This window comes from Pelobates fuscus, chromosome 12 (genome assembly GCF_036172605.1).
Source record: "Pelobates fuscus isolate aPelFus1 chromosome 12, aPelFus1.pri, whole genome shotgun sequence".
Lineage (NCBI taxonomy): Eukaryota > Metazoa > Chordata > Amphibia > Anura > Pelobatidae > Pelobates > Pelobates fuscus.
The window spans coordinates 11,778,289-11,804,268 of NC_086328.1; the positions used below are offsets into that span (position 1 = coordinate 11,778,289).

Consider the following 25,980-nt stretch of genomic DNA (forward strand, 5'->3'; position numbering starts at 1 on the left):
AGTGCTGTATCTAGGGGCTGTGTGGGATAATAACCCCTGGAGTGCTGTATCTAGGGGCTGTGTGGGATATTAACCCCTGGAGTGCTATATCTAGGGGCTGTGTGGGATAATAACCCCTGGAGTGAGGGATATTAACCCCTGGAGTGCTATATCTAGGGGCTGTGTGGGATATTAACCCCTGGATTGCTGTATCTAGGGGCTGTGTGGGATATTAACCCCTGGATTGCTGTATCTAGGGGCTGTGTGGGATAATAACCCCTGGAGTGCTGTATCTAGGGGCTGTGTGGGATATTAACCCCTGGAGTGCTATATCTAGGGGCTGTGTGGGATATTAACCCCTGGAGTGCTATATCTAGAGGCTGTGTGGGATATTAACCCCTGGAGTGCTGTATCTAGGGGCAGTGTGGGCTAATAACCCCTGGAGTGCTGTATCTAGGGGCTGTGTGGGATATTAACCCCTGGAGTGCTATATCTAGGGGCTGTGTGGGATATTAACCCCTGGAGTGCTATATCTAGGGGCTGTGTGGGATATTAACCCCGGGAGTGCTGTATCTAGGGGCTGTGTTGGACATTAACCCCTGGAGTGCTGTATCTAGGAGCTGCGTGGGATATTAACCCCCTAGAGTGCTGTATCTAGGAGCTGCGTGGGATATTAACCCCTGGAGTGCTGTATCTAGGGGCTGTGCAGCCAGGACAATCACTGGGCCTCTGGGCAGGTTTTGGGGTATATTGCACAGTGAGAGTGAGAGGGTTAAACTGTGCTAATCTTCCCAAGCACAATAAAGGAGAGCTCTGCATTCCTGCTGATATGGACAGAGCTCCATTCATTCCCTAGGAGACCTGCTCCCCGCCCTGCCTCTGCTTGGTTTGTTACTCTGGTTTCCTGGCAACCACTGGAGAGAAGCCTCCTTTGCATGGAGTTTGGCTCTGCAAGTGTGCAAGACCTACCTGTAAAGAGACAGAGAGAGACCTACCTGCAACGAGGGGGAGAGAGAGATACATACCTGCCAGTGTAAAGAGAGGTGCCCCTACCTGCAGAGAGACCCCCCTGAGTCTCCAGCCCCCCTCCTCCCTAACACTGTCCCTCATTTATCCTGTAGTGGACCCTGCAGACTACCAGAATGAATCTGGTGCTGTCCAGGTAAGTTTAACTGCAGAACAGACATTTCCACACCTTGAATGGGGCCCACTTTATTAACAGAGGGCACTACGACACTTTGTAGATATTCCTAATGGCATTGACTCTAAAATCCTGTCTTCAGGGCCACCCGAACAATACACCCCCTGCCTGAGCACAGCTGAGACAGGAGACTGTCACTAGTGCAGTGTTTTGAGGAGTTATATGGTCAGTGAGTGAGGGTCAGTGTCCTCCTCTAAGAAAACCATATCAGGCTGCTGAAAGTGATCCAAACATTTAGGCAAACCAATTGCTGTCTGTAGAATAGGGGGGGGGGGGGGGGACGTGGCAGTTCACACTGGAGGGAACACAGCAGCTTACACAGGGGGATACGTGGCAGTTCACACTGGAGGGAACACAGCAGCTTACACAGGAGGGAACTCGGCAGATCACGCTGGGGGGAACACAGCAGCTTACACAGGGGGAAACATGGCAGTTCACACAGGAGGGAACTCGGCAGATCACGCTGGGGGGACACGGCAGATCACGAGGGGAACACGGCAGATCCCGCTTCGGGGGGGGGGGGACATGGGCGATCCCGCTGGGGGTGGACAGGAGGACACTGCAGATCCCGCTGTGGGGGGGAGAACACGACAGATCATGCTATGGGTGGAAGGGCATGGCAGATCACACTGGGGGGAACACGGCAGCTCACAAGGGAGCGGGGGGGGGGGGGGGACATTGAGTAAATCCAAAATGTATTTTGTGCTAAACAGGCCCTGTCACCTTTTAGAGTCCCAGGTATTAATCATTACAATATATCAAATAACAGTTTTTGCATTTTTCCCCTGATCGACTCTCCTGCCACCAGGCTTGAATCTAGAAGTGTTGGGTTAATTAATCTAATGCAGATAGGGTGACGCAGATATCCCTAAAATGGAAGCCATTCCTGTGTTGAATGGATTTTCTATTAGGGAGCTCTGAATCGTGCATTTCCTTTACAATGTGTTATATGTTTTGATTCTAGTAGTGAAGTTGTGACATATGTTGGCTCCATTTAGGGGACAGTTAGCATTTTTCTTCTATTTTTTTTTTTTTATAGAATCTGTGCCATTTTCTTTCTGATTTCTCTTTTCTTTCTTTCTCTCTAGAGATGCTCAGGTTAAAATTATGGAGAACACCGTGACAAATGCAGAGAAATACTTTGGCCAGTTCTGTACGGCGATGGCATCCTACACCCGTAAGACGGCCAAACTGAGAGACAAGGCAGACATGTTGGTGAAACAGCTGATTGATTTTGCCAACACAGAGAACCCGGAACTGAGAACCGCTCTGAAAAACATGGGAGAAGAGCTTGCCAAAGTGCAAGACTACAGACACGCACAGGTACTAAGACGTTCCATCCTCCAATCACAAATACCGTACTTTCTTTTCTAGAGTACTGGGCAGCTCTCTAATACCCTCATTTTGGAATACGATAAAGAGTTTGCTCAATCTGTGATCTGGTGGCAAGTTAAACTTACATTCTATGACGTCTATCTAAACAATCGCTTTGTTATTAGCACTCCAACTTAAAGGGACACTGTAGTCACCAAAACAACTTTCACTTAATGAAGCAGTTTTTGTGTATAGATCATGCCTCTAAAGTTTCACATAGAAACATAGAATGTGACGGCAGATAAGAACCATTCGGTCCATCTAGTCTGCACAATTTTCTAGATACTCTTATTAGTCCCTGGCCTTAGCTTATAGTTAGGATAGCCTTATGCCTATCCCACGCATGCTTAAACTCCTTTACTGTGTTAACCTCTACCACTTCAGCTGTAAGGCTATTCCATGCATCCACTACCCTCTCAGTAAAGTAATACTACCTGATTTTATTTTCACTGCTCAATTCTCTGCCATTTAGGAGTTAAATCCCCTTTGTTTCAGTTTATGCAGCCCTAGTCACACCTCCCCTGGCTGTGACTGACACAGCCTGCATGAAAACAAAATGGTTTCAGTTTCAATTAGATGTAACTTACTTTAACCCCTTAAGGACCAAACTTCTGGAATAAAAGGGAATCATGACATGTCACACATGTCATGTGTCCTTAAGGGGTTAAAAGTTCTTATCTCCTGCTCTGTATATTTAACTTTAATTACAGACAGGAGGCTCCTGCATGGATCTTGCAAGCAAGTAACAGAGCAGGAGATAATATATTCTAAATTAAACAGAATTTGCAATAAAGGAAGTGTAAACATTAGATGACTCTTTACAGGAAGTGCTTAGGAAAATGTGTAAGTCCCATGCAGGGAGGTGTCCCTAGAGCTGCATAAACAAAGTGATTTAACTCCTAAATGGCAGAGAATTGAGCAGTGAGCATGATCTATACACCAAAACTGCTTCATTAAGCTAAAGCTGTTTTGGTGACTATAGAGTTGGGTAATGTCAATATGTTCTACCTTCTATTTGATAAGGATTTTTCAGTTGATTAAATTGATGTTTACATTTTTTTGCCAGTGATTACTGTTGCAGAGTCATTTAGGTTTTAATAAAAACTAAAATTGCTGTTGCAGGAATCGATTTTATATTTAATGCTCTATTTATAAAATGCTATTGGTAAAAGAGATTCTCCCTCATTGGCCACCATGAAAAGACTTTTATACGGTGCAAGATAATTGTGCACAAAAACCATACTGAGCTCTGCTTTGAGGCATCTTGTGATTTTCTTGACTGATCTACTGGCTGACCAGTGAGGAAGTAGTAAATTGTCACATTGTATCCTACAAACAGAACATCTACAAAATGGAGCCTTCTATCGCCATGGTAATTGTTTTACTAAAACACCACTAACTCTGCAATGGTAAATGCAAGCAAAAATATATAAAACATTCAACATTGATTCAATTAACAGACGATAGACCTATGGGATATACAGTTACATGTTTTGACATTTCCTCTTTGAGTTGATGCATACCAGACACACTGATCTGTAAAATAGAAGGCCGTTGGTGTATGCACAATGGTCCGTCTATACTGCTAAAAGATAGGTTATGCAGTTACTGAATGACAGAACCTTTAGGCGCATACTTTGTTTAACAGGAAATATGAATCTCGTCAGCTGTTGTTGGAGTTGCAATCCCAGAGTGCTTGGCATCTCACATTCGGGAGCAATGCTCTAAAGTAAACCCCTGCTGATAAGAGGTGGTGAGCACGTGGGTACTGATACCAATAGTGTAAAATAATTATATGAAATAAAATTGGCAATAACTAGTCCAATACCACCCTACCCGGTTGTGGAATTGCAACAGTGGCCAAAATGGGTCAGATACCAAGCTTATTTGGCTCCTAGTCCCCTCTTTTATTATTTTTAAAAAGGTGAATAATCACCAATCAGCATAGGATAAAAAAGAAGAAAGCGTAGGATAAAGAAAGCTTGTTTGCACAAACAATGCCAAATAAAAGTTGCAAACAAATTTAAAAACTTTTTAATATAGATTTTTTTGGGGGGGGGGGAGTGGGGAATAAAAACCCCACTTTTTTTTTTTTTGGTTTGACACCAAACCATTTTGACATGTCCCTTCCCAGAATCCCTACAATGTTCAGTGCTAAAACGGCGATTGAAGTGTTACAGTAACCGTGCTAAAATATTGCCATCCTCTCCGTTTTATACAATGTAACATCTCCCGCACTTGCAAATGAGCACCGCATTACGGAAAAGCGCGCATGCAGATAGAGGTTGTGATTGGTAGCTGCAGGGAAAGGTCGGTTTTGATGGATGCCCTCAATGTTTGGAAATATTTGCTGCGGGCCCAGTACAGTTTTCGTTGAAAGGTTACGTTTATCATGCAGCTGCAGGATTAACGCGCACTACAAGCATGACTTATGGATAAAAGGAAACTACCACAACCACGTCTTCAAAGGCAATTTCAATATCACAGGAAAGGTCGAACAAACAGCGATGTATGGGGAAGTCAATTACTCCAGCATTCAGATCTCTTCTCCTGCCTGCTTTCCCTGGCTCTCTCTCATTTCCATATTCATAGCTACTTAATCCTCAAAGCAATAATCTGCATGTAACGATTTTCATCTTCTGCCTGTGGAAAGGCTGACCTTTGTCGAGTAATTTGAAACGTAGAACAGTGTTAATGAATCGGGCAGCCCTGGCAGTTAAATGATTGCACTGTAGGAGGGGAAAAACTCAAAGGGGAGGCGAAAAATGGCTCAGAGCCTTTTAATTAGGGTATTTTTTTTCCTGGGAAAAAAGAGATTGCTGCTGAGATAATTGTTTATACATTAATTACTGCTACTATTTGCTTTGGGAATCTAGAACGTTTGGGCGGAGGAGTCCATAATGTATATTTTATTGAAATTTTGCACCTATTAGGACAGAGATGCAAGTGTCACTTCTAAAGCTTTAGCACAACCGAATCACAAACTAAAAGTTTAAAAAATCTAGAATCTTTATAGTTTATTTTCATTTACATATACAAAAAAAAACAAGTACTGCGCTCACTCCCATTACTCCTGGGCGGCAGCAGCAGCGACCACAGTACACATCAGCCCCAATACATACAGTAAAAACATGGCAAAGTATGTCAATTCGTTAATTCCGACATAATCTCCATTGTTTGTTTCTCCTTCATATAGGTGACTGTCAATGTTTTATTCTCATTGGTGTAATCTCCAGAGAAATGACTGTTCACCTTTCACATGTGATAAGTTACAGGCTCACTACACCTTCACCAGAACTGGCTAGAGATGCGCACAGGGCCATGTGATTTGTTTATAGCATGCTTTCATATATAACGTCTGTTTTCAAATGGGAAAAGCTGGGTAAAAACCTCTTCTGAAAGAAAGATTGATCGCTTCTGTTCAAGAGCAGCACATTTCGATATCTGGGGATTTGAAAAGAAGGCAATAAATCTGTATATTTTTGTCTATGTATGTATATAAAAAAGGGAGTATTGCAATATGAATATCCCTTTATTTTATTTACCACTGCTTCCAATATTTCACACCTACCTAGGGTCTCCGATTAAGTGTAAAAATAACAAAAAAATTCATTTGGGATTCCTTTGCTTTAGGGTCAAAAGGTTTACTGGGGTTGTATGTGAAATAAGCTTTGTTTCTTGTGATTTTTCCTGCCCTTGTAACCGCAGCCGGTTCCCCTATTTACCACTATAACATTTTGCATATGCAAACAACACTCTACCTTCTATGGAGCAGTCACTTTTTTATTATTTATTAAAATAACAGAACTAAACCGTATGGCCTGCTCTTGTTTGTTGGTGTGAAGCTCATCGCCCTCACTTGTTGTACAAACAATCCTGGTCCATGGCCGTGAATCCTGATCTCTTGTGTATTCTCGATCATATTTACTGATGCCTCTACAAATATTGTACTCTACCTTTTTAATCTGTATGTTTCCCCGGTCATGACTAAATAAAAAAAATAACAGAATAATATCTGTATGGAGAGTGCTGTATGAGTGCATGTGTGCTTTCTGAGTTGACGTATATGCACTCGGTCATGATACCATGAGGATGTGATACATTTACTGTGTGTACTGTGGCTGTTCCAGGACAGTCTACCATAGGATGCAATTATAACTAACTAAAATGATACTGTAATTGTAGGTGGAAAGGCTGGAAACAAAGGTGGTGACGCCAATGAAACGATATGGATCTGTAATAAAAGAAACACGGGTAAGTGAACTATGATGCCATATTTTATAGCAGCCTAAATTTACATTTGAACCTATAGTGTGTCTCTGCATGCTATCCTTACCCTGCTCTGTCTGATAGTGACCTGTGTTGGGATCCCTGCTCAGTGTGATTTAGGCCTGTGTGGTTTCTCTGCTCTGCTATTCTTCTTCTTAAGTATCTCTACCCTTGAGGCTGATTGAGGCATGGGAGGTATCTCTACCCTTCTCAGACTGATTGAGGCATGGGAGGTATCTCTACCCTTCTCAGGCTGATTGAGGCATGGGAGGTATCTGTACCCTTCTCAGGCTGATTGAGGCATGGAAGATATCTCTACCATTCTCAGGCTGATTGAGGCATGGGAGGTATCTCTACCATTCTCAGGCTGATTGAGGCATGGGAGGTATCTCTACCCTTCTCAGGCTGATTGAGGCATGGGAGGTATCTCTACCCTTCTCAGGCTGATTGAGGCATGGGAGGTATCTCTACCCTTCTCAGGCTGATTGAGGCATGGGAGGTATCTCTACCCTTCTCAGGCTGATTGAGGCATGGGAGGTATCTCTACCCTTCTCGGGCTGATTGAGGAATGGGAGGTATCTCTACCCTTCTCGAGCTGATTGAGGAATGGGAGGTATCTCTACCCTTCTCGGGCTGATTGAGGAATGGGAGGTATCTCTACCCTTCTCGGGCTGATTGAGGCATGGGAGGTATCTCTACCATTCTCGGGCTGATTGAGGCATGGGAGGTATCTCTACCATTCTCAGGCTGATTGAGACATGAGAGGTATCTCTACCCTTCTCGGGCTGATTGAGGCATGGGAGGTATCTCTACCATTCTCGGGCTGATTGAGGCATGGGAGGTATCTCTACCATTCTCGGGCTGATTGAGGCATGGGAGGTATCTCTACCCTTCTCAGGCTGATTGAGGCATGGGAGGTATCTCTACCATTCTCGGGCTGATTGAGGCATGGGAGGTATCTCTACCATTCTCAGGCTGATTGAGGCATGGGAAGTATCTCTACCATTCTCAGGCTGATTGAGGCATGGGAAGTATCTCTACCCTTCTCAGGCTGATTGAGGCATGGGAAGTATCTCTACCCTTCTCGGGCTGATTGAGACATGGGAGGTATCTCTACCCTTCTCAGGCTGATTGAGGCATGGGAAGTATCTCTACCATTCTCAGGCTGATTGAGGCATGGGAGGTACCTCTACCCTTCTCGGGCTGATTGAGGCATGGGAGGTATCTCTACCCTTCTCATGCTGATTGAGGCATGGGAGGTGTTTCTGCTATGTCTGAGGCCTGTGATACATGCCTGTGTTCAGTATATATCCCAATATAACCCTGTGAGTTGTCTTTGTTTCCCTTGATTTATATCTGAGCCTGACTAAAATCGACAATCTCTCTTTATTTCAACAGGCAGAAATTAAGAAGTTCAACTCTGTCAGAAACAAGGAGATTAAGGAGCTGGAAAAGCTGGAGCGGCTACGACACCGGGCTCCTTCAGACCGGCAAATGATTGTATCCTTAACTCTTAATACAAGCATTGATCGTTTACTCACAGCCAATCTGCAATTACAAGAACATTCCACACACATAAAGGACTTCCACTTCTTGACACTATGTGTCTGGAGTCTGTTATATGTGTGGCCTTTTATAAAAGTGATGATTTTAGCAGAAGTTGGCAATTTGACAGTGAGGGAGGTTTTATTGTGCTTCCATTAGCTGCACAGAGCTAACCTAGCCTGCCTTCCCTGCTTTTACTGCTCATTGAGAAGAATAGGGAAGCCGCAATCATCTACGTGCATGTGCCTGCAGCTCCAGCACAGAAGCTTCCTGAGGACAAGTCTCTGATTGGAGTATTCCCTGGAACAAACGAACAGTCTGTGCCAGGGAACGAGGGGATGGTTTGTAAAGCTGCAGACATGACGGTGTATGACCTGTACTTGTTGAGGAGATGTTAACGGTCGTTTCATTTTAAATTGATAAGTAGGGGATCTTAAAAGGCCCCAAGGGGAAAATACAGAAGTTGGTTCACTAAACTGGGAATTCAGAAGAAATTAAAAGTATTCTCCAAATTGGCTTTTTTTTTATTTTCTTTTTCTAATTCTCTATTTAGCCAGTGTTCAATTGTCTAAGTTGCCAGCTTAGGTAATATACTGTGCAGTGTTGTATAACTAACAGCAAGATATATTTTGTGGATATTCCTTGACATAACATTTCTCAGTCCCAGGTGAGTGGTGTGATCTCTGCCTATACCATAACAATTTGTAACAGGTAAGGTCTTTAAATACATTCCATTGGAGGAAACAATTGGCTACAAGTTAACATTTTAAGATTCACATCTTTCACCGTTTGTTTTTTCTGTTTGTTTGTTTTTTTACTTTTGCATTAAGACAAGGATAGAGAACCAACCTTTTTTATTTATTTTTTTGTGAAGGTTATTTGTCTTTGGTAAGAACTTGGTCTGCCCTGTGATTTCTATAGCCAGGGAGCTCAAGAACTGCACAGATTGAGATGGCCTACTGGTTGTTTTCTTAAACATTTCATACTGACACATTGCTGTTAAGGTTCTGTGGTGCGTGGATGGACATTAACGAGTTTAACATAGGATTGAGGGTTTATTTTTAGGCTATGAGTGCTGAAACTTGAAGGGTTATTTGCCAGGTTCTCACCATCCTTTGTCTCTGTAGACCAATGAGATTGATGATATTAGAATGGCAGTAGTTGTTATAAAATATGCATTACTCAGTACTGGCCCTGCTCCTCCTGAAAGGCATTTCCTGTTTGAGAGGCTGTTAGTGGGCAGATGGGAAGATCCCTTCCGCTTCCTGTCGAGCCTCACACACAGACTCTGGAGTTCTACTTCTTTAACTTTTCCTGCAGGTTTGTTATTAAGGCTTAAGACACTGGTTAAGGCTTCTGGAACCTATTTCTTCCCACCAGTCCACTTAAAGGGACACTCCAGGCACCCAGACCACTTCTGCCCATTGGAGTGGTCTGGGTGCCAACTCCCACTACTCCTAACCCTGCAAGTGTAATTATTGCAGCTTTTTATAAACTGCAATAATTACCTTGCAGGGTTAACTCCATCTCTAGTGGCTGTCTACTAGACAGCCACTAGAGGGAACGTCCTCCTTATAGCACAGGAAACCTGTGCTAGAGCGTCGCTGGACGTCCTCACGCTGTGTGAGGACCTCCAGCATCGCTCATTTTTCCCATAGGAAAGCATTGAAATAATTTTTCAATGCTTTCCTATGGGGAGCGCTAATGCACATGCGCGGCATTGCCGCGCATGCGCATTAGGTCCCCTCGGCCGGTGGGCGGGATACAGAGGAGGAGCGGCGCGGTGGAGGAGACAGCGGCGAGGGACATCGCCGCTGCCTCAGGTAAGTGACTGAAGGGGTTTTCACCCCTTCAGTACCTGGGGATTGGGGGGTGGGAGGGAGAGGGACCCTCCAGTGCCAGGAAAACGGATCGTTTTCCTGGCACTGGAGTTTCCCTTTAATCTTAAAAAGGCACATTATAAGTGCTGAAAACAGGCGCCCCCTAGTGGTCAGGTGCCTACTCTGCCTAATGGGAAACCAGTCCTGACAATATGCACTGTAATTTTTGCAGTGAAACCATTTCAGCTGGGCCTGACAAGGTGCCCTGTTCTTCTGGACTCTTTTGTGCTGGTACCTGGTTCATCAGGGCATCTGTATGTGAATGAAACTCAAAACACAGAATACTTTTTCTACCTGTCGAGGTCTCTTAGTTGTTTTCATTTCTATTATCACCCAATATAGTCACATTTGTCTCATGACGCTCAGGAAAACACTCAGCGGGGAGTTTCAGATTCAATCTAATGCCTGCCTCCTGATGACCTGTAGTTTACTTTGAAATTCCGTTTTTTTCTAGTTATCGACCGATAAAATCCTACTAAATTGAGTCCTGGCAGAGGATTTGTGAGAGGGTTTCGCAAACAATAAATGCTTTTTCCCTGCTTACCCATGGATGAGTTGTTCAATAGTTGTTTAATTGATCTTTATAAATGCAGGAACATCAGGAACTGGGGGCCAGGAGCCTTAAAGATCCTTCCCCAAGCTCTGACGACACTCACCCTTTCCTACAGCTTTTGTTATCTGACTGAGGGAACAGGGTGGCCTGCTGTTATGGTACATGTAGTGAGTACCTGTGCTGTAATAGATTGTTATTGGGTGTCTTTATTTGCTTTTGTTTTTTCCTTGTGATGATGTAACCTCATAGGAGCCAGTACATAAATCATTGTGTGTCACTGCCACAGCAGGTGCAAACCGCATGATATCAAATACACACACCTCTCTGATTGAGGCTTTCGAGAGAGTTACTTGTTGGAAATAAAATTCCCCACCTGTAATGATGTAAATGAATGAAAACCAACATGGTCTGTTCTGTTGGCAGTTCCTCTTTATTTGTTTAAAGTAGTCCTTCCATGTCTCTTCGTTATGTTGTCCCACATAGGTGAATATACATTCTCCATTCCACAAGTTATTTTCCTTCTGGCATGGCTTTCTAGCTCCAAGGCCAGTTTAGGATGAGTCTAGGTCTCTGGGTGGAAAATTTGACATTAAAAATACCCCTTATAATCTGATTTATCTTATGTAGTGAACACCTGATATAAAAAGGTGATTTATATGTTCAGGCCGTCTATCGTAGGTGAAACGTAAAGAAAATGTAGGTCCGTTTCTGGCATCAATCTAGATGTAAATTAATAGAAAGTAGGAATATGGAAACTGTCTTTGGGGTCAGAAAACCTTAATGTAGCACTTGGCTATAAGTATGGGAAATGTACATGGTCATGGGTCAGGGAATCTTATGTTTATGGCCATTAGCCATAGGCTTCCATGCAGTATCTCCGGGTTCCTTGCATCTAACCGTTTTTTGGGGTTTTTTTTTGTGAATAAACCTTTATTAGAGATCACAATTTGCAAAAGGAACATAAGGCTAGTTCCAATAAAGGAGTAATAATCGCAATACATATAGACATTATGTGTACATACTTCCAAAGTACAAGTGTCCATAGTAGAAACAAATGCATAGAGTAACTCATAACAGGAGTTTGCTGACACATAACATACGGTCACAGATAAGAGAGGAAAAAGGCAAGAAAATACATACAAGTAACTTCTCGCAAAACAGTCCAAGTGCAGAACATGCGTGATATATGTTACGACGTATCTTGAGCGTATATTGGGTATAACAGTTAGATTGGATCTGACCATTTTGCATACCTTTTATACAAATTGTTTCAATCTTTATTTGGGAAGATAACCCACATTTCACGTACCAATTACTACACATTGCTAAAATATCTGTTCAGTCACACTGTGCCTGCTTGTGCTGATTTGTGGTTATCTTTCAGTCTTCCAATGGCAACCTCGACAAGGTAACCTGTCCTCTATAGTAATTAGGGACTTGCGTTAATGGTGCAATCTGATTATTATGAAAATAAAATTATAGTGCGGAAACTGTACGTGCTACAACGTATTTAGATCTTATGTGGCCAACTAGTAGTCTATTACCTGTATAGACCGAAATTAACCCCCTCCCCACCCCCGAAAAAAAGTTAATTCCTGGTAATTCAAATATTCTTTTAATGAAAGAAATTATACAATCTGTAATCAAACCTGTAGAATATATAGCATTTTTTAAACCTATTTTAATTATTAAGATTACACTTATAACGCAAGGTAAATGTGTCTGTACTAGGTTGTGAAGCATGTCTAACAATTGTCTTGCGTAAAAAAATATATAACTCCTAGATAGTATGGTTTAATTGACACTAATTACATATCACAGTATTAGAAATGACTAGGTTGGACCAATAATCTCACTTCTCAATGATAAAGATAAACACATTTTTGTAATGCATAATTTATTTGAAATCCAATAGTATCATGCTTCCCAGTGTTAAAAACAAAGCAATATATATATATATTCAGCCACAATAGCAGTCACAAGCAGTAGTGTAACGAACAGTTGAAACATTACGTGGCATATGAGTATACAGCACATTTTTAGTTTTGTAAGAGAAAATATAAACAGTGGGTGAGCGTTGCTAGAGATTTACAGATCGTTTGACCATGCCACAATGGCAGAGTTAGGAGATGTATACACATCATTTGTACATTAGTGGCATGGAGATATCTGTACATTTTAAAAAAAAAGTTGTAGTTTGTATGCTAAGTTACGCTTTTATGAGCTTTAGTCTTGTGTGTCAGGTAAGGTTATAAGTACAGGCTTAAATACAGATTGACTTGCTGACATGTTAGAAAATAATATAGTAACAAGCTTAACTAAATTAAGTGTAAAAGTAAAGTAATATACCACCAGGCAAAGCAGGGTAGACCATGTCATCATCAGCATTAGGCATAAAAAACAAACTGGCATTTCTTATAACGGTGATTATAACATGAATGACATTGCAGTATGTTTAATTATAAAATGCAGCCGCAGTAACCACTTTTGAGACTGTCGGTAGGTTCCGTGGTGTGTGCCTTAGGTGCCAGTCATCGTGGGATGTTGGGGTCGCCTCCGGCTCTGGTTGCATAGGAGATTTTGAAAGGCAGTTTATTCCCATTCTTGGGGATAGTCCCTATGAGAAGGTCCTCTGAGTCCAAAAGTCTTGCCAGAGGGCACCGTGGTTGCGGATTTCCGGGTCTCCCGGTCGTCTGGTGGGTGCAAACGCGGTGCCACTTAAGCCGCTGTGCTCAGGTGCGGGCTGCGTTGTATTAGGGTCGATGCTTGGGTATGCCTTCTCTGGGTACACCCCCTTGGTTAGTCTCTGGTCCCGGTGATAGGGAGCGCTGGTTAGGCGTATTGTGGTGGAGCAGTCTGCTTCCGTGCGCCCTAGGGGGTTCTCCATGTTTAGGCCGGTGGAGTTGTTAAGCCGCCGTCGGCCATTTTAAGGAGGCCTCGTGGGAGCCGTTTACCTTCGACGTTTAGTCGCCCTGTAGTTGGGTGTTGATGACATCTTGCCTGGTGGGGGCCGGGATAACCCCCACCGGCCCAGAGGGGGGGGAACGAGACCGGGAGGACGCCAGCTATAACACAGTAGCCAGATTGGAATGCGAGGCAGTGGCCGTCCGCCCCGCTCTCCTCCTGGGTAGGCCTCTGTTCTCAAGCCCCAAAATGTCTCTACAGGACCTAGAGTCACCCGGTAACAGGTGCTCCAGCTACACCGGGACAATCCAGGACTCGGTTCCCCGAACCTCCAGAGCTCTCATGCAGCATAAGGTGGGTATTTTCCCCAAAATTAGCCTGATTCAGCAGGAGCTCCAGTGACCTGCAGCCTGTCGGCATGGCCGCCCGGCCCCGCCCCCCTATTATTTATATATTATCCCCACTGTAGATTTACTGAAAAGATAATATATTTAAAGAGTCTTGCAGGACCTCTTGGGAAACCTGAAACCTACTTTTCTGCTCTTTTTGATACGTTCAATAGGTAAATAGTTATCAGGAATAAGGAAAAGGCTTGCAGTTCACACCAAGCCAAGAGTTTAAAATCCAATAACATTATTTCCTTCAGAGCAACCTCTCTGACAAATGAGAATAATATATTGAGCACAGCTGAAATCTTCGGTTCGTCCGGATGAAAATGAATTTAGTTTTGTCGGAAACAAATTCCATCCATTCGGCAATTTGTTTCAGATGAAATTCAGTTTGGGATATTTGTTCAGACCTGTGAATTGACCCGATCACCATCAAATCATGGTGGTTTAGATAACTAGATGTTTTCAGTTTGGAACGCTTAAATCGGATTGCCACATTTAAAGATGCCATTAAGGGAGCTATCTACTAAACACAACTCCATAATTTGATGCTCTTAAATCTGGTAATCCCACATAAGGGTCCCAATTTTCTGAATATATCCGAATGGACGAACTGCGCTTGATAGAACTTCGTTCCTTGTGCATTTTGTTTTCATTGGTTCATTCTTCCATTTTGTGGTTTGGGGATTTGTTTTTTGAACGAATGGCCGATTTAACCTTTTTTTTTTTCCCTCCAAGTTGCGCTTTGTTCAAAATGTCTAATAAATACAGGGTTCAAAATTTACACTAGCCATTAGCGAGTAAAAATTCACCCCTTAGGAGTGTGCCATAGATTCTCAAGGCTTCCAGTGGCAACTAACTTTTAAGGCCTGGCTAGCAGTGTAGGACTTGAAAACCACCGCACCTTGGCCTAGTTACAATATATATTAACAGGGCTTTAAATATCAACAGACCTGTATGAAATAGCAAACTAACCGAATTTGAAATCTGAATTGTAACATTCAGGTAAAATTGCAGATTTGAAAAATCCTCAAATCTACGATCGCCACAACCTGGCTGTTATTGGCCACGTTTTGCCATTTAGGTTTCAATTCACATGAAACTGGAGTTTAGTAAATAAGCCACCAGAACTGAATTGCAGTCCCCTCAATCTGACCTTTGTAACCAGAGAACTTCTAATTCCCTTTATTTATATTTATTATTTCTGAGGTGGGGATACAGATTATTAACAGGGGAACTGTTAGGGCACAGTATATTGAGAGATTAATGGGATGAAGGATTGGGGACTGATTATAACGTCAGACCTCCTTCCACAGTCCAGAGGATGAAATGAGAAGCAGGTGTATCATTCCATGATACAGAGCATCTCGTGAATATCATTCCATGATACAGAGCATCTCGTGAATATCATTCCATGATACAGAGCATCTCGTGAATATCATTCCATGATACAGAGGATCTCGTAAATATCATTCCATGATACAGAGCATCTCGTGACTATCATTCCATGATCCAGTGTATGCAGTTCTGCCGTGAGATACAGAGCATCTCGTGAATATCATTCCATGATACAGAGCATCTCGTGAATATCATTCCATGATCCAGTGTATACAGTTCTGCCGTGAGATACAGAGCATCTCGTAAATATCATTCCATGATCCAGTGTATACAGTTCTGCCGTGTGATACAGAGCATCTCGTAAATATCATTCCATGATCCAGTGTATACAGTTCTGCCGTGTGATACAGAGCATCTCGTAAATATCATTCCATGATCCAGTGTATACAGTTCTGCCGTGAGATACAGAGCATCTCGTGAATATCATTCCATGATCCAGTGTATACAGTTCTGCCGTGAGAAACAGAGCATCTCATAAAGTGGCTTCATGTCACTTGTCCTGTGGGTGTAAACGACTTTGCTATAATCTTCCAGGCATACAAGGCTTCATTAGCAGGACAGCGCATTCCTCATTTATTTTAACAAGCTCTAATCCATCCCTGCTAATTGGGATGCCTGCCAAATGAATCCTGTTTCCTGTAAACATGTGAAAAAACTAGGACCCCTCTTTACATCTTTATGAATGCAAGACATTAACCATTAATTAATTTCAAATCTAAAAGTCTAAATTTTTTTTGTTTTTTTTTAATATCAATCACAGTTTGGTTATTTTAGCTAAAAAAAACAAACATTTGGATTAAGTTCAGTACAGTTTGTAGTTTACCAAACCATCAATGGCGACAATGTGTAAATCATAGCACATTAAATAGTGAGTGCTTATATATTTACAACACTGGACACCATGAAACTATTGCAGGTATTAAACACATGCAGACATAATTATATCCACTAAATCCCTTTAAGCAATTAATTGTCAAAGCACTGCACTGATTAATCTTCCTGCGTTGATTGAGCATTCGCAGTGGTCTTCAAATTTGTCTTTCATTGAATTTTTTTTGTTTTTTTTTCTCTCTCCCTTAGGCCGAGTCGAATGTTCAGAAGGCTTCAGTGGATGCAGCACGTACCACTCACCAACTGGAAGAGGTCATTGACACATTTCAGCAACAGAAAATCAAAGACGTCCAGGTGATTGTTGAAAAGAAATCGGTTTCGTCCCAGATCAAAATTACTGCGTAGCTTTTTAACCTGAATTTAAGTTTTTTTTGGTTTTTTCTTGATTTGATGTAGATTCAGCCTGATAAGATGTGAAAAGGAGAAAAATAAATAAATAGAAAGGTTCCCTTATTGAAAAAAATATAATTTCTAAATAATAACTAGCATCTAAACGGAATAGCTTTTGGTACGTGTATAATTGAGAAGGGCGAACTCTGAATTGTCCAAGATAACAAAAAACATTATCATCAATCAATACACCAAACGAGCATTCGAATCACCATTTCAGCTTATTTTAGCTGTAAGGGTGAAAGGAGTCTGTACAGATTTTGTCTCAAAGGGACACTATAGGCATCATAACAGCTGTCCTTCCATTGAGCATTAAAACATTTTTTTTATAATGCTTTAATGCTAAACAAAATTCGGAAGCAACCCATCCTTCTCTGTGCTGCTTGGGCTAATGAGAAAGCATTAGACTGAACAGTAATGATCGGCTGTGATAGGCTGAATGCCAATTACAGTGCAATTTCCGGTATGAATTGATATAGCTACAAGGAAGTGTGTAATTGCTGCCTTAGCCACACCTCCAGTAGGGGTGGGGCTAAAGAAAGCCATGGACCCTCATTCATTCTGTTCTAAAATAGTTTAACACTGAATGGAGGGACAGCCCCGTGGACTCCAGGCACTATATCTACTTGAATGAGATAAAATGCTTATTGTGATCACAGTGTCCCTTTAACATTTTGTGGGCTGTTTGACAAGGACTGGAGCTCTTCCAGCACCCAAAGCCCGGTCGCTATGCTGCTGACAAGATAATGCAGACGTTTAATTTGCACATTATATTTAAAAACCATACAAATCTGGACAGCTGTGAACGATGAGCCAAGCCGCCCCAGCACACACGGCCCATTATTACTCTCCGGATTTGAATGGGTTTGTGCGAATAATGATCCACTAATTTATGATGGTGTACAACGATACTTCTATACATTTTAAAATGCTGATTTTAACTTTAGATAAAAGAATACATCTGCCTTGTGATGAAACTGAATAAATCCTCCATCACAACTTCCCTCATTGACTGCCAGGTTCCTTGCTCCTTGAGGTTATTTCTTGTTCCACTCATTTATACACCGAGATTAGTTTTAAATTGTACAACAAGGATAGCAACTGTAGCTGTTGTCATCATTGTTTGAGGAATCCGACAACCTAGAGCATTTGTCTGATAGCCCCATGTGTCACTGCTGATTCACATCGGACTCTAATGAAGAAGTGATTTTGTTCTTTGTCCGGTGGCTTGTCTACCTCTCAGGAGCCAAACAGTAAACTTAAACCAGATATGTCTCACGGTAAACCATATCACATAACATTAAATGAGAGTCAGTGGGAGGTATTTAAAGCTTTGGAGGGAGAGGAATGTACAGATGAATAAGGAAAAGGAGGAATACTGGGAATGGGTATCAGACGCCAAAAAGACAAAATTCATCAAAGTGGGAACACAATGCATATGTAAGAAATCAAGACTCTTTTAAAATATATATATTACAGGATAACCACATCCAGCTCAGTGATGTTGTTAAATGGACACTTTAAACACAGACCGTAAGGCCCAGGGTTGTTAAAGCTAAACTTAGTCCAGGTTCTTTTGGAGGTCTATCTTTAAGCCCCTAACCTGGTAAACGTTTCCGGGATTCACTGTGTCTATTTCTGCAGGTCGTGCACATTATTGCTACAAAAACTGTATAGACAAATACGTTCACGAAGTAATGTGGTTCAAGTTCTTGTTAAAGGCTTGACTATGTCTTTTTGCCCCAAGTTAGTCCTGTCTGATGCCACTGGGAAGATACCTGCTCAATCCCATGACCTATTTGAGATCCAGCCCCTTGATATGTCTAAGCCTATTTCAGGCATCTCTGGAGCACCCAGTCCCCTTTAGACCACTTGCTTAATTTCGGACCACTTTGCCTGTTTCGTATTCCAGTGTTCTTTTCTCCTTTCTTTTCCTGTGGGCCCTCTCCATATCTCTGCTTCCAACTAGGCACCAGCTTAATCCCATTACAAACGGTTTGATTTTAAGGTGTGTTTTAGGGATGAAAAATAGCCAATTCTCAGTAAATATATGTTAACGTGCATTACTCACTGTAATCAGCAGATAGTTGCTCCATTTTCTGTCCTTAAACAATCGGATATGTACCTGTGGAAGGGTAGTAGCACATTGTGTTTTTGTTTCGTTATTGTGGGTTTTTGTTCGTGTGTTTTCGTTCGGGGACCACTGGCTTTTATCAATGTTTGTGTAAATGGCTATCAGACATTTTAATGCCTTTTTCACTCTTTGCCCTTTTCCAGAAAATATTCTCTGACTTCTTGACGGTTGAGATGATTTTCCATGCGAGGGCCCTGGAGGTGTATACGAGTGCTTTCCACCGCCTGCAGGAGTGCGACCTGGAGAAAGACATGGAGGTAAAACCTCTAACTGGCACAGCAGTGGATCAATAAATCGATGACCATCCTTGGTGGCATGAAATCACATACTTTTAAAGTGCTGCAATTTAAAGTTCCCTCTGTAAATGGATGACGCAATGACTCTACATTTGTATGTAGTGGGGTTCAGGAGGTTTAGTGTTGTTGTAGCCTTCTAGGAGTATTTTTGTTAGGGGCCCTAGAGTTTAAGAGGGACGTATGGTAAGTGTATCAGTCTTCAAACTGCTGTGGATTGTAACGTCTGTGATTCTGAGAGTGATTAGTTATCAGAGTTACAAACAGTCCTTCAGCACCATCTGAAATATAAATATAACTTTTTTCAATTTTTTACTGTGCAGGACTTTCGGGCAAAAATTCATATTGACACAGGCACACAGGATGCCAGATCCTTCCGTGCTACAAACCTTTCCTCTAATGCCACGTGGCAGGCCAGCAATATGGTAAGTGATCTCAGGGCAAAATTCAACATGTTGCATGATGTGTACATATAATCCAAGGTAGGATAGCTGACTATATAAGTATTTTTTTTTCTTTACATATAAGCAGACTCTGATAAAGAATTGCATTGTTCTAAACCATATTGCTAATCTGATTGAACAACTTTACTTTATGGTTCCCTCTCCATTGGATCACTATAGGGTCAGGAACACAAACATGTATTCCTGACCCTATAGTGCTAAACCGACCATTTAGGTGGCTTGCCCCCCTATAGGGAAAACTTTGGATTGGCTAAAATCGGCACAGGGGCGGGGCCAATCAGGACCTCCTCATAGACATGCATTGAATCAATGCATGTCTATGAGGAAAATTCAGCGTCTCCATGCAGAACGTGGGGACGCTAAACGGCAGGGCTGCTTACTGTGCAGCCCTGAGCCAGGAAGCCCCTCCAGTGGCCATGTAAGGAGTGGCCACTTGGAGGTGTCCCTAGGGGCAATGTAAACACTGCCTTTTCTCTGAAAATGCCTGCAGGGAATGATTATACTCACCAGAACAACTACATTAAGCTGTATAATATACATTAAGCTGTAGTTGTTCTGGTGACTATAGTGTCCCTTTAAGCTCTTCTCCCTTACTCACAACTCACTACGTATAATTTGAATGTCCTCCGCCATTATCGTTGCAGGACAGAAGAATACAATTAACATTCCATATTTGTATCCAGGATTTAAATAACCTCAAAACACAACACAGTTTAAACCCCCTAACCAAAAAAAGTGTAGGCGGATTGCTAAATAATTGTATAAACAAATGATGCTATAAATAATAAATAAATAAATCTGCTTTAAAGAAAAAACGAATAGGTTACAGCCTGCTGAACATACTCAGGTGATCTCTTACTCGGGGGAAAAAAAAATACCTACATTCTCATTATAGCAAACACAATCCCCCTCCCCATTTTTCACTTAGTTTGAAAGCTCAGTATAGCTATAGAGAGATGTTCTAACGTGTTAAAAGTTGGCAACAGCCTCCTGTTACACAGTTACAGTGATACCTTGTGGATTATGTCTAAAGACCAATTCTGGTTCAAAGTTCTAAAAATGGAGCAGTCACCATGGAACATTTTCCCATTGGATAGTCATTTCTGTGCTTCTTACATGGACTAGTTTTACAATTCAGGGAGTACTTGATTTTATTGGACATGACTGGCCAGAGGACTTTGCTGGGACCTTGCTGTTTGTACTGTATGACTAAGCTACTTCATTTTGCTTGCCACCCTTGTACTAAACCAACCTGCTTTGGATTACCCCGCATAATTCTCTAAGTAGCAGAGGGCCTCCGTCTTTATTGTATTACACCAATAGGGTCAAACATCACTTAGCAGGGGGCGACTTATAAGATATTAATCTCTCGTTAAATTATCTAATCTGACTTGCGGTTACTTCCAAGGAGAGACCTCGTCCATTTCCTCACTGCAGCAGCAGATTGATTAATAAAAAACACTGACATTTCCTCCAGTCTCAACACTCGCACTTTAAAAAGTCCCCCTGCAAGGATCTCAATAAACTTCTCTGCATGCACGGCCCTCGCATGATTCACCGCTCCGGTAAATGAGAAGGGTTTCAGGAAATTAAAAAATGTGATTGAAAGAATTGATTCCTTGTCATACGACTTAGTGGCTGAATCTTTTTTTTAAAAAATAAATAAATAAAATAAAATAGACCAGTCTGAGAGGGAGGCTTGCATTCGATTCTGGTAATCTAGAAATGAATTGCCTGCTGCTTCCAATTACCACTCTCATACTGAGAACAGTGTCAGTGGGATACGAAAGAAGGAAACCTTCAGCTTTGCAGCGTTCCGTATTAAGAAGGAACACAATCGTCATCTACTCTCTGGTATAATATAAATGTACAAATATAAAATTGCGTGTGTGCGAGACACACATCATAAATTGTACGAGAGATGGTACCTGCATAGCTGCGTTATTGATCTATGTCTGCGACCGAGAGGCAAATATGCACATTCCCCCCTTTTGCAGGCCATATACATTATTGCTACAAAAACTATACAGACAAATGCATTCATGAATTAATGTGGTCCACGTTCTTGTTAAAGGGATTTATTAAACGCTACTAAAGCTCTGATCCCTAAATATTAGAGACAAACCGTTTCCCCATCTGTAAGTGAATGGATTTCCAGGATAGAGAGAATCCGATGCATGAAAGAAATTTGGTTTTCTATCTTTGCAAATTTATTTTAATTATTTATTACTGGCATTTATAAAGTGTCGACACATTCCGCAACGCTGTACAATTGTGGGGGAAAAAGACAATACAATATAAACCGACCAATACAAAAGGTTGAGGACCCTGCCCGTGAGCTTACAATCTAAAGGTTATAACGGGGAGATGAGACAAGAGGTAGCAGGAGATGGCAGAGATAATTAAGTGCAGTAACTGATAACATGTGAATGGAATGAGGAGGTGATTGATTGTGACTGTCACATAGCACGAGATACTCTCAGATTTGGCAATCATGGATCACATATTTAGGTGGGATGCAATCATCGCAGTCGGGCACCTCTGAAGTCACATAGGGATATTTTCTATGTTCTAATTCATTCTGATAAACATATTGAGAACATTGTCATACCCTCCTTTAAACAATTTCTATAGAGTGGGTGTTTATTTACGGAGTCAACACTAAAACAGAATTTATGACTGCATGCTTTGGCATTGTGTGCTATGGTTACGATACTATTCATACTATGATTTTGTTATATTTTAGTGAATCTCTCATACGCACCTTACAACAGCAAAACACGGACTATGTATGGGTAGATTCTAGGATGTTTAATCTTGTACTATTATGATCTAGATTACTGTTACAATTAGGATGTCATTTTGAAATGACGTTGAATTATCCTATACAGCTACCGGTGTAATGTGATACTCTTCTAAATAATAAATAAATACCAAAATATAAAAAATACAAAATAATGTACTGTGTGTTTATGGGGATGATGAACAGACATTTGTGGTGATAAATGTAGTCAGCATTGAGACTGTGAGTCCATCTAGTGGTACAATAGGCAGTGAAATATGGATTATAAGAAACTAGCAGGGTTATCTACTGAAGGGAATTAAAAGTGAATTGTAAATGTAAGGCCAGAGTAGCTGCATGGAAACCATGGCTGACTCTGAGAATTTTTCCAATTCTGCTATTTTGACCTTAAATTTGAAATCCACCTCTAAGTCTCATTTTAGTGCATAACGATATATGTTTATTGAGCTGCCAGATGCAGGAATTAGCACATGTGATGTTTGTGTTTCCAGAGTTTCCAGAGTACGCTTCAGAGACAGCCGCAGGTACAGGAGGACAGTGAGGAAGACTCTGAGGAGGAAGAGGAGGAGGAGGAGGAGGAAATACAGCAGGATTTGAGAAGCCCATATTCGAGGGTGCGAAAATAACCTGTATGGTACAGTCCGTCCAGCTTCGGTCCCATGCTGATATTATTTCAGTAATAATGTTTTTTAAATATTTTTTTTGCTCCATTATTGTTTCAATGCAATTTACCCGACCAAGAACAAAATGACTGGAATCAAGGTTTCCTGAAAAAAAGCTTTGTCACAGTTACCGCCACGCAGATTCTTTATTTAAATGATTTTGATGCATTGTTATATAAGGGACGATGAAAGACAGCTCAATGTAATACGCTGATAAAATGTTGATGAAGATGATCTCTCGCCTTTATCAGTCTCTAAAATATACTCATTGTGCACGTGATTGCCACACACATACTGTATCTTTTACACCTTGCGGACAGTTTGCAAAGCCTTAAATGACATCTTTAGGTGTTGCTGCTTTACCACAGGTGGCTTCATTATTTTAGTTGACGAACCTCTGTTAAACCAGGGATATCCTTTGTGGACATGCACACCCCCTATTATAAGGATATTATTTTGTATGTGAATTATTTGACAGATTCCAAAATGTGCTGTTTTAGTTCTGTTGTTACCACCCACAACCTGGCAGTGCAATTGTTTTGACAGTGATTGCTGTTGTAGGCTGAGGATCGTGGTAATGTCAGTCTACAACAACTGCTGTTTCAAAAAAAAAAAAATGTTGACCAGTTTTGACAAGGAATAGCAGGTTTTAAGCCAAACTACCTGAATTGGAAATTATATATTATTTAAATTCCACAAAAACCCTGGTCTTTTCTCAATAATTGCCAAATTTAGTGGTTAAATCTCAGTATGTCGCTTAAAGGGACACCCCAGCTTGCGGAAATGCTTTGTGTGTAAATAGTGCCCTGTTTTTTGTTTTTTCTTCATTGTTTCATTTTACAAAAAATGCAGATTTTAATAGAAATTGACACTTTTCTAAATTAACCTGGGTACAACCCCTTGGCTGTCAATCAGACACAGGTCCTGTTACTTCCTGGTAGTTAAGGCATAATTATATGCATGCATGTTTTCACTGGGGCTATATGTACTGATTAGTGATGTTTATTTGTTTGTATTTGGGCAGTAGTGTGTCCCTTTAAACACACACTGAATTGCAGAACAAATGGTAAACATTAGAAAAAAAATCTTCTGTACCACTAGTCCGTGCTAAGCGATTTTTAGCCTTTTCTTGAAATTCACTACAATTCTTTATTTATGGAATAAACCCCAACCATACTGCATTTTTTTTATTGGTCTTCCTAACAGAAGGCTGTGGCCTCTTATTTTAGTCCACATCCCTCTTAAAATGGATAATTTGATGGAACACTTAATTTGCACCCCTGCCCCTCATGACATTTCTGAAAGCGTTGCCCCTTGGTGCCCACCATACCAGATTAGAAGACTTTGTAAATAGTAGAAAAGGTAATCGGGGAAGTGCTTATTTTATTCAGGATGTGCAGTTTTAAGATTAATTCTGTGCGTATTTTTCTAGTTTAACTTATAGTCAACACTCTGAAAAAGTTTAGGAAATGGAGCCCCGCACTGAGTTTATGTAATTCTGTCTTGTGGTCGGAAAATGTTCCCATCCTGTAATAAAAGGAAAGCCCTAGAAATTCACTCAAAGACCACCGTCAATATCGAAGCATTATTCTCTTTGTCAGTGTTATCAACACACGGCATGTCATTTGCTGTTACATTTTTGTAAAAACGCAATGTCGTGCAAAGTACAGACTCATATGGGCACAGTCCTTCTGGGTTTTTGAGAACATCGTGTTTAAGCGGTTTGACAAAAGCTTAATGATTTCCCGACCCTCAAAACCTACTCTTTCGAATTAGCACATATTTCTGATTATGCATCTAAAATTTCTGCACGGTTGTTTGTGTCAAATCTCATTTTCAGTCTATTTGTAACTTTTTCAGTACCGCTGACTTAACTTGGGCTCTCTCATGTAAACAAAAAAAATCTAGACTGCTCCCTTCCATTCCCATAAACATAGCGAGATAACAATGGTCATGGTACATCATTGTACGCAATGATAAATGGATGTCAAGGCTTCACATAGGAACATGTGCAGGGAGATTGGTGTGGGTGCCAGGTTGGTGCTGAGGTGATTAAGTTTTCTGTGTGACTTCACGGTTGACTGAGATATCTGTCCTCCAAGCACCATAACAACCACAGAGTGATGTAGTGGTTATGGTTCCAGGAATGCCATGGCGCCACCCCATGTAAGTACTACTACTTACCTGGGGTCCGCTAGTTGTGGTTCCCCACCTCCACTTCTTTCTATGGAGAAGCAGGAAATGCATGGTCATTAGCCCCCTCAGCGTAGTGGAGGTGGGTAGCGGACAAAAAGTCAAACCATTTTAAAATTATTAGACTACTTAGAATAACAATAGCAAGCTGTAGTGGTCATGGTTCTTGGAGTGTTTCTTTAATCCATACAAATTTTGACACTATTATCCCAGTTAGTACTTTATGATTAATATATTATTAGAGCGATATTCCTGCTTGTATACAGGTGACAGAGTCAGGGATACAAGAGCTAGCAAGTTAGGAGTTTAACATATTATGCTTTAGTGCAATGTTTGCCAAAATGTAGAAGTGACTAATTTCCTAGCAATAGGCTCGAATAGGTTTCATAATTTGAATAATTTCAGGATTACCTTATTCAGAATGTTCCCGGGTATTGTCTGAGGGGAGCTCCATTCTCCCCTTTGGGATATATCCTTCCCAGCAGTCTCCAGGCATGCAGAGCTCAGCCTGTGGCTAATTAGCATTCCGAATATGGAACCCTGGGGAATTTCACAGGGATTCGCTTTCAGTACAGAAACATCCCCACAGTCCTAATCAAAACCCTCCTGTCCCCCTCCCCACCATAAATCTCATGACATATTGCAAAATGACAGAAGG

The 25,980-nt window shown here is 41.4% G+C and overlaps 1 protein-coding gene across 1 annotated transcript; it reads left to right on the forward strand.

The window, feature by feature from the left end:
* Positions 1–879: 879 nt before the first annotated feature.
* On the forward strand, positions 880–24,163 carry CIBAR2 (CBY1 interacting BAR domain containing 2). The gene is made up of 9 exons (XM_063438642.1): positions 880–1,141; positions 2,269–2,503; positions 6,740–6,808; positions 8,222–8,323; positions 9,030–9,035; positions 16,573–16,677; positions 19,051–19,164; positions 19,524–19,625; positions 22,959–24,163. Exons 1-9 carry the CDS (start codon positions 1,122–1,124, stop codon positions 23,091–23,093), a joined length of 888 nt encoding a protein of 295 aa, XP_063294712.1. The 5' UTR covers positions 880–1,121; the 3' UTR covers positions 23,094–24,163.
* The last annotated feature ends 1,817 nt before the right edge of the window (positions 24,164–25,980 follow it).